This window comes from Rhipicephalus microplus, chromosome 3 (assembly GCF_043290135.1).
Source record: "Rhipicephalus microplus isolate Deutch F79 chromosome 3, USDA_Rmic, whole genome shotgun sequence".
Taxonomy (NCBI): Eukaryota; Metazoa; Arthropoda; class Arachnida; order Ixodida; family Ixodidae; genus Rhipicephalus; species Rhipicephalus microplus.
The window spans coordinates 155634440-155652896 of record NC_134702.1 but is presented as its reverse complement, the minus strand read 5'-3'; the positions used below and the strand labels follow the sequence as shown (position 1 = coordinate 155652896).

At 43.8% G+C, this 18457-nt stretch overlaps 1 protein-coding gene across 1 annotated transcript in view; it reads right to left on the bottom strand.

Moving 5' to 3' along the window:
- The window catches only part of LOC142803021 (uncharacterized), a 45425-nt gene extending 39533 nt beyond the window's left edge, over positions 1 to 5892 (bottom strand). The window contains exon 1 of the mRNA XM_075888120.1: positions 5869 to 5892. Within this exon, the coding sequence (XP_075744235.1) occupies positions 5869 to 5892 (24 nt within the window). The remainder of the gene's footprint in view (positions 1 to 5868) is intronic.
- Positions 5893 to 18457: the final 12565 nt, after the last annotated feature.

The window sequence follows — 18457 nt, the reverse complement described above, 5'->3', positions numbered from 1 at the left end:
CCCAACACAACTTTTTTATTACCCTGCGTTTCATCCTACACCTAAAAGTACCACTGTACAACATTGAAAGATTACTACTATTATACACTGTATTACGTACATACGTATAGGAATGCTGGAATCTGATGACGTCAGTGGTTAGAAATAATTTCGGAGGGCAATGAAGGAGCATGAAAGACTGCAGATAGGAGGAAAAAGCGTTCCGGTATTTGTGTGGGAAGAGCGTTGATTCCAAGTTGTAAAAGGAAGATGGGAGACTAATCAGCAACTATACAGCTGGCAGTGTAAGCGACGTCGTAACAAGGAGAGTCAAGCTGGACAAAAAAGAGGGCGAGAAAACATCAATGAGAAAAAATCCTACGAACTTATAAGGCCTGACTTACTTTACTTTGTGCCGGAAGCAATCGAATTAAGATAATTCTAGTTATGGTCTTTCAAGGAGTGTAAAGCTCAGATATGTCGTGAGGATCTTTTAAATTTCTGGTGATAAATGATAAGCACAATGCTCAACTTACCCCACTACGCCGCCATAGTGCCCTACGCTGGTCGAAATATTCCGAAAATACCCTAAAAGTACGGTAATTAACTTATCGTTAGGTTACCCTGTATCACACCCAACCTAGCGTCAAACTAGTTATGCCAAGACAAACCACTTGCGTGACAAAGTTCCATTATATACCCAACAACATGCATCCCACACGCATTAGAAAGGACGAGAAAGCAGAGCACGTGATACACAAAAGAAATTTGGTAACAGCAGACATGGACAAAAAATGCACTCGTGGATGCAGCTAGATACAGACACAAGCGTGCCTACACTGCCATGGTGATGACCTAATAGGAAAACTGTTTGACGATCGTTATCATGGGTACGCCTCACATTGAAACCGCTGAGAAAATAGCTATAGCGTTAGCCACAGCAGAAACACAAACGCACGTATGATTCGCAGACAGTGATACGAAACTTCGCAAACGGTAGAATCTTCCCAAAAAGAATATCCATGCTGAAACCTGGTATCTATCTATCTATCTATCTATCTATCTATCTATCTATCTATCTATCTATCTATCTATCTATCTATCTATCTATCTATCTATCTATCTATCTATCTATCTATCTATCTATCTATCTATCTATCTATCTACCTATCTACCTATCTATCTATCTATCTATCTATCTATCTATCTATCTATCTATCTATCTATCTATCTATCTATCTATCTATCTATCTATCTATCTATCTATCTATCTATCTATCTATCTATCTATCTATCTATCTATCTATCTAGAGACATGAATAATGTCAAGATCCCGTCACGTACGTCGTCAAACACTTTCCGCCAGATAGAGGCACATACCCGTGGGAGGGTAAGTGCCAAGGGTATGCGGAGACTTGTGGCACAGGTTATTGACAGTTTATACTGAAACATTAACAGCGACTACAGTCTTCGGTAACTTTAACGCGTGAGCAATAAAAAAAAGCCGTCACCGGCAGCATTGACCCAACGAATAAAAATAAAAAAAGTATCAGGGTCCCAGCAGGAATCGAACCCCAATGTTCTGCATGGCAACCAGGTATTCTACCACAGAACCACGCAAGATCTCACAACTGCTTTTCAATTAGACGTAATGATCCTAGCCCTACGTGACAGCTGTCTCGTAAGGCTGGGATCAACTGTAGTTAAGCGCGATGCACTGAAGGTGACTGACACTACATATAACAATTAAGGGATGGCGCGAAGAAACATTTGTAATTTTAATTCAAGAGCGTAGAGAAATATCAAGCATTTGCATGAAGTGCGTGACGGCGAGTGAACGAACCTATATGTTTTAAGGTCCATAATGTTTGCGTTGAAGTAGCTCACGATTACAAACGGACAGATGGACGGCCGGGCGTGCGGATGGACGCCTCGATGGACAGGTGGAGGTATGCATAGATACACGGACGGTAGGGCGCCCTCACACACAAACAGACGGACACATGATAGGATGGATGGATAGATGGATGTAGAGACGCGTGGGCGGATGGCCATATTTATTGATGGACAAATAAAAGAAAGGCGCAAGGAATGATGTATTGTGCTGTCGTACAGTTGAATATTGCACACATATAGTCGGTTATTTACCTTATGTTTTCGTTTTTAGTTTTGCGTGTGTTCACTTTCAGCTGAGGAGTTAAGGGGCGTGATGGTCTCCAACTAGGTCGGACATAAGGTGCTTAACCCTAAAAGCTGGCATCGGCAGCGTTGACGCAACGAACGCATAAAATAAATATGATCATCCCAGCAGAAATTGAACCCCTCCCTGTCCCCCTTTCTGCGAGACTGTGAAGTATTCTACCACAGAGCCACGCTAGGTATCGAACCTGGTCTCGAAGTACATCATAATATTTAGAAAACGTCAATTTTTATTGCAGTGCCAGCTATTCAACCTTATAAAATACGTGTGTTCTCCTATATGATACAGCCAACACATCTGGTTAACAAGAATCGTAGTGAAGCAGCATTCATTGAAACTCTTTTATCTAGCACTGTTTAGGGCTGCCATCCTCGCTGGTACAAGCGCTGCATATAAGCTTACCGCATCTGGTTTTGTTATACCCATCTTGCTGTTGGCATCGTTACGCAACAATAGACGTGTGTTTGTTTAACATATTCTGTGCGCACAACATTTCTAAATATTTCTAACCTCATTTTGTAATGTGTCATTCGAGAAAAAATTACAACACAGTCATATTGCTTTCGCGTGCTTCGAATAACATCAACTGCCGGGGTAGGTGAGATCTGCCGAATTTTCTTTCACCCTAATTCCTAGAAGGCCAGAATTATAAGGGAGGCAGTTGTGCGAAGGGCGTCATCGCAATATCGTCATTTTTGTTTTCGAAAACTGTAAAGCGTATGGTCTGTTTGCATATAATATTATCCAAGGCTTCAACTCCCAAAATCTTGATATGTTTATGAAAGACGCCATAGTGAAAGGCCCCGGAAATTTCGGCCATCTGGTGTTCATGAAAGTGCACTGGCATGCAAGGGTCGAATGGGGTGAAACTTTGCCTAGTTCTTCTTTCTATATGTCGAGTGGTTGCAGCTAAATCTAAATGAATGGCTAACCAACGAATGAGACGCCTCTAACGGGGAAACCTTGGCACGTCTTTGAATGGAGCTTTGCGAGACATAGTGATTGCTGCTCCACTGGCACTCTTCGTAACGTCCACGTGTCCAGCCCTATTTCAGAAATACGAGTGCGCCTTGTTCATACGACACGGTTGTCTGCTTCAAAGGCACTTTAGTATCCATACGCTGTCGTGCAACAATGTCATTAACTGCTAATATTTCCTACATGCAGATCATTGCTTTCGCTTGTGCAGCATTCTTTGTGTTTGAATGTCGAGTTCTAGACTTGCGGCGCGCCTGTTCGGCTTTTAGCCTCTACAAGACATGATCAATTTAGTTGTTTGGCAGCGAGACAATGAAGGCATCTGCGAGGGAAACTCGACTGGTTTCAGCTAGCCTTAGATCTTGTCCCTCATATGAGCAGGCGATTCTGCGTGTCAGGGTCCCCTAAAACAAAGAATGTGCGATGCACTGTATTTTTACCCGGTGCTGAAAGGCATTGAGCATCACTATTTTTCGTTATGTGTAGGCTCGAATGCGGCGCCCTTTTTGTTAGATGTTCGTATTGTTTGTTCAAGGCCTGCATTCGCATCATGGAATGTTGGTAAGAATCTAGCCAAGACTTATTTTTGTGTTAGGGTCCTTCAAAAGGAACTCTAGCACGCGTGTATTTATTATAAGAAAGTTAAATGTAACATCTCTCATTGTGAAAAATAAATGAACAAAGATTGATAGTAAACTGCAAGCCCAGTGACGCCGGTAGAATTCCGCAAATAACACTTTCGTTGACATGAAATTCTTGTTAGTGACGAAATATTATTGTTAGCTTGTTAATTTGACGCAACTCCTAGGATTTGTCATGCGCAGAGAGTGTGCGTTGTAAGCTCTGATCCTAGCATTATCTCGTGCTTGTTGCTACCAAGTGTTTTAAGTCGTCTGCTGAGCTGATGCGCGCTGCGAAAACATATATAACTGCAGAATGAGGAAGAATGAAGTGATCAATTGATTTATTCCACTGCGCCTTTTGAAAGAAAAAAAGAAACCTTGTGAAATTGTATATTCTGGCGATGGAAGGTCTGCAATCTCCATAAAGCAGGTAAGCGTGTCGAAAGCGTGACTGGCGTAAGTTTTGGAAAATGACGCAATTTGCCGAGACCCAGCTGCCATGTATAACGTCTGTGAAGACGTTCGAGAAAAATTAAAGTGCGAGAGTGGCATTGTTGGCGCCGCATCTTTTCAGTCGACACGAAAGTTGGCGCCGAACTTCGTCTTCTCCTGTGTGTTCATTTGATCGCCATTCCAGACCTTCCGAACGAGGCGTCGTGTCGGACGAGAAGCATTCAGCACAGGAAGTGCATCGTTACCTGCGATCTGAAAAACTCGTTTCACGTGAACACTTCGCTTGAAAAATTGTAAATGAAACGAATTCTCGATTCGAAGACAAGAAACTTTTGAGATGCTTGGTTTGGTATATTCAGTGAAGCCATGACGCTCAAAGCACTGGGACGAAGAAACAGGATTCTCCAACTTTGTCAAAAATAAGATGTAGCAGGACAAATTTGTTAAAGTGATCCATGACCCTTTCGAAGGCTAGCTGGGAGAACACAGAGCGTGAAACTAGGGAGTTCCGCATGAAGAACTCATATACAGGGTGTCCCACATAGCTTGAGCCAAGAATTTGAATATGAAAGACACTTCAGGGGCGAATGGAACCAAACTCATACTACTTGCACAAGCCTGTAAATACTCAGGATATTTTTTATTTCTTCCCATACTAATTATTCATTATTTTTAATTACCTGTCTTTTTTAAATATGAGTTGTAAACCCAAAATGTGAACACTGAGATGTAGAGCACTTTCAGACACCACCGACAAAATTGTTTCCTGTAGAATACGTCTAGCACTCCTGTTTTTTCCGTGTTGTAAAGAAAACCTACAGCAGCACTATAGCAGTACGCTCGCGGTCCGTCACACGGTTTCTTTTGACGTTTCGCTGGCTTTCTTTACAATGATCTCTGAGGCAACGCATTTCTTCCAAGATCGAAGTCATCGGAAGCTTTACGCATCTTAGCAGTGCCTCCAGGATCGCCCCACAATTCACCGAACGATGGTACTGCACCATCGGGAGACGCTACCTGGCAATTCATGATGTCATGAATATGTCTTGTTGTGGCCTCATAACGTGATGCTCATGACGATAGTTATAGCGCGAGAACAAAACAACGACACAGAGACAAGATCGAAGCACACGAAATACCTTCTTGTCTCTGGGTCGTCGTTTTGTTCTCGCGCTATAACTATCGTCATGCCATAGCAACTAGCCCAAGCTGCCACACTTGTAAGTGATAATATTTTGTGTCACTTGTGTTGACGCCACCTCCAGTCAATTTTCGCGGCTGATGAGGCGTCTAACGCCTTTGCAATAATAAATGCATTTCCATTGTATTGAACTCTTATATAATCAGGATCATCCTATGAAGGCCTTTTTCTGACGACGTTCAGTTACAATTATCTTATGTTAGCATAGCTTACGCTACGCCTGTAAATTTCGCAAAGTTGTCGCCTCAAATACCAGTTTCAAACGTCTATTTTGATTTGATCCTTGGCTAAAGTTTTCTCTTTGAAGCACATATTGTTCTTAGAGAAAAGAATTGGTGTGATCTGCGTTTGGTTTGCAAGCGTTCTATATTCGTAACGGTACTTCACAGCTAGGCTGATTCTAATCGTAGAACAAGCTCCGCTCAAGCACTTACCTCACAGCTGCCTCTGGTGCTCATGGCTCCGCTGTGCGTCAAGGTATCCCAGCTTGTGAAGACGAAGCTTCATACATCTCTCGCTCACGATGCGTTTCGCAGCCTTCTCCTACACGTGTACTCAAACAGTTATAGCCATCTTCTCTTGTCGAACTGGCGTGCTACGTCGATAAAACTTGTATCCACAATACGATGACGTCTTTGATTACGCGTACCGATGTGGTATCAGAGAGGCGTACATGTAACTCTAAGGCACGCGGGAATGTTGAGTTACTTGTTGCAAGATGGCTAACAATGGGTGTCTAAATATAACAATGGTATTTATATACTAGCCATAACCACTGTAAATTTGCACGCACACAATGCTAAAAACATAAATATACTGCTATTTCTGCGTGTAATTCTGTGAGTGCCTAACACGTATTTGTTTTTTAAATGTTTCTTCATGTTTTAACATACATGGCTATTGCGGTGCAGGAGACTGAGAACGACGTTATGAATCACCTGACAAGGGCTCCAGCACGACACTGTACGTTCGTCACACTACAGAACTGCAGTGAAAAAGAAAAGTGCAAGAGTACAATGAACGTATATCTTAGCATTCCTCGTGTGTGTCGGTGAGTGCTGAGTAAGCTTCGTTGCAGAATGGCGAAAAAAATTTCTTCAACGTATGTGCAGTACCAGAAGGGATCGGAGAATGGATGTTATATTAGCTGCTGGCTGACGTTTAGTAACGCTCAACTGAGGTTGTGGTAGTCACTCAACTTATCGACCAGAAATCATACGGCAATCATTGCATGCAGGTGTTACGTGACTTTATGTTGCAGAGTGACAGCGTAAGTTTGACCTTCCGAGGATCAACTATATTTCGCATTTTTGCGTGCTTTTATTATGCACGTTCAACCGTACGCACAGCTGACGTTTCTTTGTAATTCCTGTTGATTTTCTACAAAGCACCCTTCATCTGCGACGTGCCGATGAGGTTGGAAATTGGCCAAAAAGATCCATTCCGACTTGAGCGAATGGAGTAACAGGCACGTCAATAGGATAGAGGAGGCCTGCTGATTTGACGGGTGGCACTTTTCTGCGCTGGCAATCAAGGCACGTTCGAACATAGAGTTGAACGGTCGCCGTCAGTCTTGGCCAGTAATATTTATGCCTCACTTTGCACAGCGTACGCATGTAACTCAAGTGGCCGGATGTTGGTTCATCGTGGCATGTCTGTAATACCTCACTCTTAGAGATGTTGGGACGATGAGTCAGTAGTCGTTTTTGTGTGGCGTAAAGTTCATCTTATACAGGACGTCGTGGCGTTAGCAAAATGACGAAAGCCCTCTCGCAAACAGTCTAAGTACAGCTGAAGTGCGACCCTCCGTAAAACGAATTATGGGTTCTATTTTTGGGTCGTCTCGTTGTAGCTGTGCGACAGTAGCCGCATTTACAACTCCGACAAAGGCTGTATCATCATCTTCTGCCGTCGAAGGTTCATATGGCGCACGAGAAAGGCAATCAGCGTCCGAATGTTGCTTCCCCGATCTGAAAACCACCATCATGTCAAATTCTTGAAACTTCAGGCTTCAGCGCGCCAACCGTCCTAAAGGGTCTTTTTAAGTTTGTGAGCCAGTAGAGGGAGTGATGGTCACTGACATTATTAAAAGAACGGTCATACGGATATGGGCGGAATTTAATAACCACCCACACCACCACAAGCACTCTTTTTCTGTGGTGGAATAATTTTCTTCCGCACGTGAAAGAGCTCTGTACACATAAGCTAATACTCGTTCGGTGCCATCCTGCCCCTGCATGAGTACAGCTCTTGAGCCGACATTGCTGGCGTCGGTGTGCACTGTCGTCAAGGTGTCATCGTAAAAGTGTGTGAGGACTGGTGGCTTCTGAAGGCGTTGCCGCAGCTTATCGAATGATTTTTGCTGTTCGTCATTCCATACGAATGCGACGTCTTCTCTGGCAAGGCGGGTCAACGGTGAGGCAATGCGCAAGAATTTCTCAATGAAGCGTCGGTAGTAAGCACATAGCTCTAAAAATCATCTGACCACCTTTTTTCAGTTGGCGCTGAAAATTCGTAATGGCAGCTATTTTTTCAGGGTCAGGCCGCACACCTTCACTGCTGACAAGATGCGCCAGGAACAGAAGCTCTTCAAAGCCGAAGTGGCATTTCTCCGGCTTTAGGGTTAGTCCGGCGGAACGGATAGCTTGAAATACTGAATGCAGTCGCCTGACGTGTTTGTCGAATGTGGCAGAAAATGCGACAACGCCATATAAATACTTTAAGCACGTCTGTCACTTGAGGCCTGATAGTACGGTGTCCATTAGGCTCTGAAACGTTGACGGTGCTGAGCACAAGCCAAATGGAAGTACCTTAAATTCAAAAAGGTCATCAGGTGTCACGAAAGCTGTTTTCTCCCGGTCTCTTTCATTGAATTATATTTGCCAATACCTACTTTTTAGATCCACCGATGCGAAATAAGGCGCATGCCGTAGTCGATCGAGTGAATCGTCGATACGTGGAAGTGCGTAGACATCTTTTTTTGTCACCTGGTTCAGCTTGCGGTAATCCACGCAGAAACGTAAGGTGCCGTCTTTTTTCTTCACTAATACAACCGGTGCAGCCCAAGGGCTTTTTGACGGCTGATTGACGTCATCTTTGAGCACCTGTCACACCTCGTTTTCGATAGCTTCACGTTCCCGCGAATCTACTCGGTACGGGTTTTGCCTGATAAGTTTGGTCATGTCGTTCGTTACAATTCGATGTTTCATCAGTTTCGTTTAACGGACCCTGGACGTCGAAGAGAAACAATCTTCAAACCGGTTTTAGGCCTATATCGACACATGGAGCTACAGGGGGCAGATCAGTTGAATTATTTATTTGTTTATTTACCCTCAGGCTCAACAGACATTACAGAGGGGAGTGGAAAAACAACAAAACAAGTTTGTAAGTGCAAGAGGCAATGCAATGTTTTTTGGTTATACAACAGCAGATTGAAAGAAAACAAAAGAAAGAAAGAAATGAGAAATATCAAAATGGCATATAAGAAAATAGAAAGATACATTCTTATAAAAAGATAAAAATAACGTTTCTAAGTATACATTGAGCATTGTTACACTTCAGTGCACAGGTACAACAAATACAACAGATAACAGTGAAATCTTCCTTTTAGAAATGTATAAGGTGAAATACTACGACCAGGTATTCAAAGAATTGGTTAATACAGTCACAAATGCGTCATGATCTGAAATTGTTACAAACGATTCGGGAAGGCGTTTCCAATCACGTGAAGTGCGTGGTACGTATGATTGTTGAAATGACTCTGTTTGAGACGATTGGATGCCAACTTTATGAGCGTGATCTAAACGACGAGAAACGTAATGCGGTGGAAGGATTAGTAAATCACGGAAGTATGAGTGGTGATATGTTTTAAGGAAAAGGGTTAAGCGGATCACAGTACGACTAGAAGCAAGTGAAGGTAATATAAGGGTAGATTTCATTAGTGTGATGCTCGTGTTTTCATCGTAGTTAGCTGTTATGAAGCGAACAGAGTTATCTTGTACCATTTCTAATGAATGCACCAAATTATGGTGGTATGGATCCCAAACAGATGCGGCATATTCAAGTTTAGTACGAACTAGTGTTATATACATCAGCTTGACAGAAAGTGATTCGAAGAAGTTACGACGAAGATATCCGAGCATGCGATTAGCGTTACAAACAACATAGTTAATATGAGTATTCCATGTTAGGTTGTTACTGATATAAACTACGAGGTACTTGTATGAGGTGACACTGTCTAATTGTGTAATATGTAAAATATAAGTAGGCAAAGTGGGTGATATTTCTTGACACACGCATGAATTCACATTTTTTAATGCTTAATTCTATGGGCCATGTGTTACACCAGTTAAGGACAGCAGTGAGGTCTGATTGAAGAAGGGTGACGTCGTTAGGTCCAGTTATTTTACGAAAAACTACGCAATCATCGGCAAAAAGATGAACAGATGACGTGACGCATTATGGCAGATCGTTAATATAGATTACAAAAAAAAGCAGACCAAGAACGGAGCCCTGTGGTACACCAAAATGTACCACACATTCCGCGGAATGAATTCCATTAGCCGAAACGAATTGTGAGCGGTTAGTAAGAAACTTTTCAATCCAAGTTACAAGGCAGGTGTCGAGGTTAAGTAGTCATAATTTAAAAATGAACAGTTTGTTGCACATCTTGTCAAAAGCTTTGGAAAAATCGAGGAAAATGCAGTCGGAGAGCAAGCTGTTGTCAAGAATGGTGTTTAGTTTATGCACGAAAAGTGTTAATGGAGTTTCGCAAGAGTATGATTTCTGAAATCCATGTTGCGATTGAGTGAAAATTGAGTGGGACTCTAAAAAGTTTGCTTGGTGAGAAGCCAAAATGTGTTCTAATATTTTACATGGTATATTAGTGGGAGAAATGGGTCTGTAGTTTAAGGGAGAATGCTTGTTACTCGATTTGTGGATTGGAACTACCTTCCCGACTTTCCACTCAGTTGGGAGAACACCGTCGTTGAGCGACTGTTGAAAAATTTTGGTTAGTATTATGGATGAATAACACATAGTATTTTGGAGGAATTTGACGTTTATTTGATCGCTACCCGGTGCCGAGGATGGTATCAGTGACTTAATAATGCTTGCGACACCATCGTAGCTGAGAATGACAGGAAACATATGATCGTGGTGATATGGTTGCACATGGGGAGCGTTGGTGATGGTGGGTAAAGAAATTTTTTTTCAAAAAACATCATTAAGCATGTTCGACAATTCCTCGGTCGGTATAGCATTACCGCTAAGATGATTAAGTGCTATAAGATCACTTTCTTGAGGATTGATCACTCGCCAAAATGTTTTAGGGTTAATCTTCAACATCGTAGGTAAGGTGTTGCTTAGAAAACGATCTTTGGCAACTTTTAAGGCCTGCGCGTATTCATCAGCGCACTTCTTGTAATCTGACCAACGAGCCCTACTATTGATAACTTCAGCCGATTTGAAGAAACGTTTCTTTTTAATAGACAAGCGTTTTAGCTGGTGAATATACCATGGTTTTTTTTAGGTTGGGGGAGATACCGTGAGCAGGGATGTACTTATCTGTTAGTTCCACAACCTTAGCAAGAAAGATACTACAGTTAAACTGAACGTCGCGATAGTCGAAATAATTCAAGAAATCATCAAAAAATACAGCCAGTTCATTGTTGATGGTAAGAAAGTCGGCCTTGTTGTAATCTCGTAGTGTCTTATTCGTTTTAACGGCTTTAGGTTGCGCAAGGCAAACGTTAAACGAGAGAAGGCTATGATCACTTATTCCAGGCAGGTAAGCTACATCAAAAACAAGATCGGGTTGCATGGTCAATACTTGTGATAGAGCGTATTTAGAACGAATGGTGTCATCCTTGTCGGTACTTTAATCAACTGTGCTAGAGAAAATGTACTGCACAGCTCTGAGAAGTCTTGCGCCATAGATGAGTTTGAGTACACCGTGACGGGTTCATTTTGCCATAAGATATTAGGCATATTGAAATCACCAAGTAGAAAAATTGGCCCCGCCGCGGTGGTCTAGTGGCTAAGGTACTCGGCTGCAGACCCGCAGGGCGCGGGTTCGAATCCCGGCTGCGGCGGCTGCATTTCCGATGGAGGCGGAAATGTTGTAGGCCCGTGTGCTCAGATTTGGGTGCACGTTAAAGAACCCCAGGTGGTCTAAATTTCCGGAGCCCTCCACTACGGCGTCTCTCATAATCATATAGTGGTTTTAGGACGTTAAACCCCACATATCAATCAATCAATCAAGTAGAAAAATTGGCCGTGTGGTGTAATTGAAGAAAACACTATTAATTGCATCATGTAAATCACACACAAACGTTGTAGTGAACCTTAAGGGGCGATAACAAACACACAAAATTATTTTTTGGTCGGCTAGTGTTACGACTGCCCATACAATCTCCAAATTTGAAGCAGTTTGAATGCAGTCTGAAGGCAACCTTTTATTTATCTCCAAAAGCACGCCACCACCAGAACGATTATTGTGGTCACAGCGGTAAATAGAGAAATCGCGTGAGTTGCCAAATAATTCATGGTCCCCGATTGCTGGTTGAAGCCACGTTTCTGTCAATGCGATTATATCCGGTTCGCATGTATCAATGGCCGAATCCAATAAAGGACGTTTGTTGATAATGCTTCTGATGTTAGTAGAAAGAAAAGATGTATTGAGTGGTTCAGGGTTGTTGACCCTGTCGCGTTCCTATTTCGCAGAGCGATTGGACTGCCTCGTACCAGATACGGACGGCGAAACATGTGTTGTGTGGCCGGCCGTAGCTATAGGTGCTCGTAATGCTTCGACTTCTTTTACACATTGGCTTATCGAGTCGTAGATGCACTGCTTCTTATTCATGACTAACTTTTTGTAACGCACTTGATGCGCGGTTACGCTAGGTTGATTCATAGCAAACTCGAATAGTTTTTGTCTCACATCACGAGTGGCTGCACAGAAATTTTCCGTCACACTTATACCTTGCTGTTTAAGTGCTACTCGCGCAGAAAGCACTTTTTTAAGATTCGAAGTCCGATAATTTAACAATTATTGGCCGAAATGTGGTTGGTGTGTAAGAACCCACCCGATGAGCATGCGCGATTGCGTTGTCTGGTAGCGCATCGAGCGTGCTTGTTAGGATGGACACTATCTTGGATTCAGATTGTTGCCACGATTCTTGAGAGTCTGGAATACCTCAAAAGATAACGTTATTATGCCGGGAACGGTCCTTCTGTGCGTTTAGGCGAGCTTTCAAGTTCTCAAGATGTTTATCAAACAATCTCATTGACGCCTCCACGCCATCAACAGCCTCTTCTAAGTGCTTGTTAGAATTAATTTTTGCTTCTAACTCATCCAGCCTCTCCTGTATCGTTGAAACTTGAGTTTCGATCTTCTTTTGGCTTGCTCTTATTTCTTTGACGTCGGTTGCTAACGTGCTTTGCACTTTGGCTGACTGAGTTGACTAGGTGTGAAGGTCCTTAATGAGGTTAAATTGGACTGCCATCTTTTCGGAGGAATCATCAGGTAATGAATCCATATCAAGCAAGGCCTTCGTACGCTTGTCAGGGTCCGAATTAGCTTCAATATTACCAGAAAAGAAGTAAAAGGTAAACCATCGAAAAACAATCGCATGCAATAAAGGCAAGCACTTCCGGGCACGGAAGCAGAATCAAACATCGATTATCACTTTTCTTGGCATACAGGGAGCATAGTTTGCACACCTGTAAAAGGCAGAAACGTGCAATTTGCAGCATGATGTCTCGGTGAGTGCCCCCGTGCCCACTGAAGAAGCTGTTGCAGCGCCATACGCTTAAGTCTTGCGCTGGTAGTGATCATCGTAGAAAAAGGCCATGCGCAGACGGTAGGGGCGACGGTGCTTGACACAGAGTTTGGATTCTTTCCGTGCTGGCAGTAAGGTGGCTGGTAACCACGACTATGGAGCGGAAGCCAACACTCACTCGTGGAACACGACGGAACTTGCAACGATGGCTGCAGCACCAGAAGCGAAGCCAGGTAAGCCTGTAAAAGGCAAAAACGTGGCATTTGCAGCATGCTGTCTCGGCGCGTGCCTCCGTGCCCACTCTTGAGCAATTATCTTGCTCAAGAGTTATGCAGTCTGTCATCTCGGCGAGCTCTTCCACGTACGTGACTGCCATGCCCCTCGTTATTTCTCGGCGTTCAGAGCAGAAGTTCGTAACAAGGACGTGCATGTGTCCACATTTTATGCTCACGACGCCTCTTGCAATAGGTGAATCATGGCTGAATAGCAGTGTTGGAATTTGCTCCGTGATGTTTTCAGAATCGCTTGACGCGTCACATGTCACAGCCACTAGTGCACTCGACCGCGGTGGGATGGTCACGTCGTCGTCAAAGACACGAGAAGGTTTACATCGCTGGTCTGTACAGAGCCCATCCGAAACTTGACCTGGTGTCACCCAAAACGTAACCGCTTTCTCAGGAATGTTTATAACGGCACCGTATTCACGCAAGAAGGCGATGTCCAGGATCATGTCTTTGCAGCACTCCGGTAAAATTACGAAAGTAGCAACAAAACCTAAACCATGGATACTAATTAGAGCAGTACATTTGCCCATCGGCACCACCAAATGACCCGCTGCAGTTTTTATGTTCGGGCCCGTCCATATTGTTCTGACTTCTTTAGGCAGTCGGCGGGTTTACGGCTGATAATAGAGAAGTACGCACCACTATCTACCAGCGCTGTTACTGGGCGTCCGTCTATACATATGTCTAGATTGGAATTTACGATTTCAGTCGATGTCCGTGTCGTCCTTGGTATCGTCCGTTGTACGATCCGTGGTATCATCCGTCGTATTGAGTCGTAGTGAATATGTTGGGGGTGTGGTAGAATCTCGGAGGTTGGCAACCATCTCCCAAAGATCGCTGCTATTAGTCTCCCCAACGAGGGCAAGGGGATCTGCCCCGAACCACCTCGGCGTAACTGCGCTGCAGCAGCGAGTTAGGTGCAAGTCAAGGAGAGTGGGGTCGACGACACAACACATCGTGTGGCTGTGCTTGCGGGTCTGCACTGCTGTTACGGTGGTTATCGATATATGCACGAGGGGAGGTTTGTAGAAAGTTCTAATGTCTATGATTACGGTATGGGCAAATGCGGAAAACATGGCCGGCTTCTCAGCAATGAAAGCAAAGTGGTCGACAGTCGACGGCCCGCCACAAGTCTGTCATGGATGAATGGTCGGCTGGTGGGCATCCTTTGCGACCAAGACGCAGACGTCGGTGGAGTGTATATCGGCGACGTATGCAGAGGAACGTCAGACTGTGCATAAGGCAGTGGCGGGTTGGAAGCTGGCGCCCACGGCTCGTTGTAGGGCCTTTGGATGACGTCGCGATAAGCCAGTGGTGACGAGTTGTACGTCACTGGAGGGGGTCAATGGACAGCCGATGCGTAGCTTACAGACCGCTGGTCTGAGAGCGATTCGGGCTATAAAAATGTCTGGTGAAATTCTTTGCGCACAACTTCTGCAACGCAAGCCACGGTATATCCTTGCAGAGTCACAAGGAGGTTTCGGATCTCCTCACAAACGACCTCACGAATGAGCTCACGCAAAGAACACTCACTGCTGGCAGTCAACGCAGAGAGGCTGACAGATGTGTTGTTTGGTTGGTCGTGGTTTCGGCGCCGTTGCTGCAGTAACCGCTTGGTTGTCGTAGCCTCATTGGTTAATTCTGCTATGCTTGTTCGCGGGTTACGTAGGACACCAGCAAACCGGTCTTCATTGACGCCCCTCATCAAATGTCGGAGTTTTTTACCTTCAGGCATCTCGGAGTCAGCCCACTGAATTAGTCGGGTCATGTCCTCCGCAAACATGGTGACGCTCTTGTTCGGTTTTTGTATGCCTGACTCGATGAGATGCAGAGCAGAATCACGGTGGTCGGTGTTTGCGAATGCCTCGAGAATTTGCTGCTGAAATTCATCCAACGAAGACAGCGTTGACTCGTGGTTTTCGTACTACGTACGAGCGCTGTCCGTCAAAGCAAAGAAGACGCGGGATAGCATTTGTTCAGTGGGCCAGCGGTTGGCCTTGGCGACTCGCTCATACTGGGCTAACCAGTCCTCAATGTCTTCATAAACCTAACCGTGGAAGGTCTCGGGAATTGGAGGCTAATCAACAGTAAGCCGCAAAGGCCCTCCAGTAGCCATTTCTCCAGGCACGGTGTGTTGCTGGAGAAGTCCGAGGGGGACTGCCTCGGGTGTAAGGCCTCACTGTCGGCGACTGTTGGGGTGAACAGAACTATCCACTGCAAAAACGCGTTGCGGTGGCGGACACGAAGTGCCAGGGCATGGAGGTGTCCCAAGCATCAGTTCGAGAATTCCAGCACCTCCACCAATGTTGCGAAGTGAAAAGAACTAGATATAGGACGATGGTGTGACCAGGAAAAACAAAATTCGTATTAACAGAACAAAACAAGACCATGATAATAATGATAATGCCTCCACTATGGCTCTTGCCCACTCAGGGAGATTGGCCAAGAATTGAGGATATGAAATTTAAGCCCTTTCGTATGATACCTAACCCTAACAGAAGGAGGATCAGCACACGTAAATACAGAAAGAGTGCAACATTTTTTTGCCATTTCGACCAGACAGAATAACATATTTCTCGAATTGAAATTGCAGTAATCTTGAAAACGTTTAAAATTGATATTTAGGACTTGCTTAATAATAATATATTAACAAATATGCAAATTAGAATTCAGAGGTTCATTCGTTTCGTTTCACAAAGATAACTGCAAACGGCATTAAAGGCATTCCTGTGGCTGTAGTCCAGAACCGAAGCACCAAAGGAGAGTTTATTCTCAGTGGTGAAGGGCAGCCCAAGGTTAGCAAATGGGATGACAAGGAGACGTTTTCTTAATAGACTGTAACGGCGACATAACAAAAACTAATGGCCTATTGATTCCAGACCTGTACAAAAGCTGCATAGGGGAGATATTCCCAGACCAGCCCTTTGTGAATATAAACTCAAAGAGGGCAAACGACATCACAGTCTTGTTAGCATGACTTCCAGTTGTCTAGTATGACACCAGCCGGATTTCAATCGATATTTCAAATGTCTAAATTTAGTGCATGGTGTTACTGATTTTATGGCATCAGCCCTGAGTGCAAATTTTCGATATCTTATCGCCGTTATACTGAACAGCACCGGAAGCACAGAAAGTATTGGGCCATTTAATGTCATTACAGCTAATGAGTCCGCCATTTCATTTAACTCTAACCTGCAATGTCCTGGTACCCATAATAACTTTAAGAGTTTAAGCTGTGAAGGAATTAGCGTAAGGATTGTCCTTAACCAGCTGATTGAGATGAAACTGTCAGTGACGTACATACGGACCAGAAGTCTGTAATTATTATAGCAGCGTGGGTGTCCAAAGTTATTTTCGTAGTGCTAGAACAATTGCCATATGTTCAGCTTCAAAAATAGGTGTAAAGTCTGGTAGTCGTACTGAAAACGACCGGTCAAGTAAAGAAGAGTAAACATCTACTCCTGCTTTCTCATCTATTACTGAAGCATCAGTGGCTATTACATTACTTGTTTCCACGTGTGCAAGCAATCTTGCAAACGGCTATTTAGGACCCTGTGTGATTGAAATTTATGCTTAAAGGGAAAACTCTCATCAAAATTTATTATGAGATTTTGATTTAGCTCGTTTGCTGCAGGTATATCTCAAATTTTTACGTTTATTCTGTCTAGTTGCTTTTGAAGAAAATTAATTTGTGATGTATGAAAACGTGGCCAATGAGCAAGAAAAAAAAGAGTCTGGGTCTGATTGATATATGAAGTTTAACGTCCCAAAACCACCATATGATTATGAGAGACGCCGTGGTGGAGGGTGTTGAAAATTTTGACCACCTGGGGTTCGTTAACGTGCACCCAAATCTGAGCACACGTGCCTACAACAGTTCCGCCTCCATCGGAAATGCAGCCACCGCAGCCGAGATCGGTACCTGCGACCTGCGAATCAGCAGCCGAGTACCTTAGCCACTAGACCACCGCGGCGGGGCAAGAGTCCGGGTCGTTGATGGATACATATTCTGATCGTCTTACCGAATAGCTATAAAATTTTAGATAAGCCTGAACCGTCATGATACGGAATCGACAAGGTAAGGTTGGTAAGTGCGCCTCCTGGTACAAAACATTGTTTGCAACGAACTTAGGAAGCCCTAGGCATAGTCGCAGGGCCTCACGCTCCAAAACAATCAAATCTTTAAGCTTATAAGCTGGGCCACCTGAGAATAACACACATCCAAATTCTAGTATGGGACGCATATACATCTTGTAAATCATAAGCGGAGTGTCCCTGCGTAAAGCATAGCATCTACTGGTCAATCTGCGAATCATGCCTAAGGCACGTTGTGCCTTACATGCCCTACTCTCTATGTGAGGAGTCAAGTTTAATTTGTCATCATGAATCATTTCCAAATATTTCAGCGACTCAACTTGCGGAATAGGCTCTTCTTTAAAACAGATATAATTGACATAGGATCTGTTAACGGAAATAGCAACATTACACTTTTGTTTACATTTAGTGACATGCATATTGTCTCTAGCCACCCCTCTAGCAAATTCATATACCTCTGCCGTTTTTGATATAAGGAATGAATGTCAATGTCGGCTGCAAAGAAGGCAATGTCATCAGCATACACATATGCATGAACATCTTGGCTGTAAGCGATTGAACTCATTAAGATGTTGAATAATATTGGAGACAAAACAGCCCCTTGGGGAACTCCGCGAGTTTGTTTAAATTTTGTCGAGGTGCAGCCATTCTTAAAGCAATAAAATTCTCTTGATCTTATAAGTTCTCCCAGCCACGCTTAATATATTTAGGAAAATTCTGGCTTAGAAGTATCTCCAATATAACTGAAAATTCCACCCTGTCATATGCTTTGGCTATGTCCAAAGCCGTTAATGCAGCATGTTGCCTTCTTTTGCGAGCAAGTTGAATGCGGCTTTCTAAATCAGCGTGGGCACACCATATCG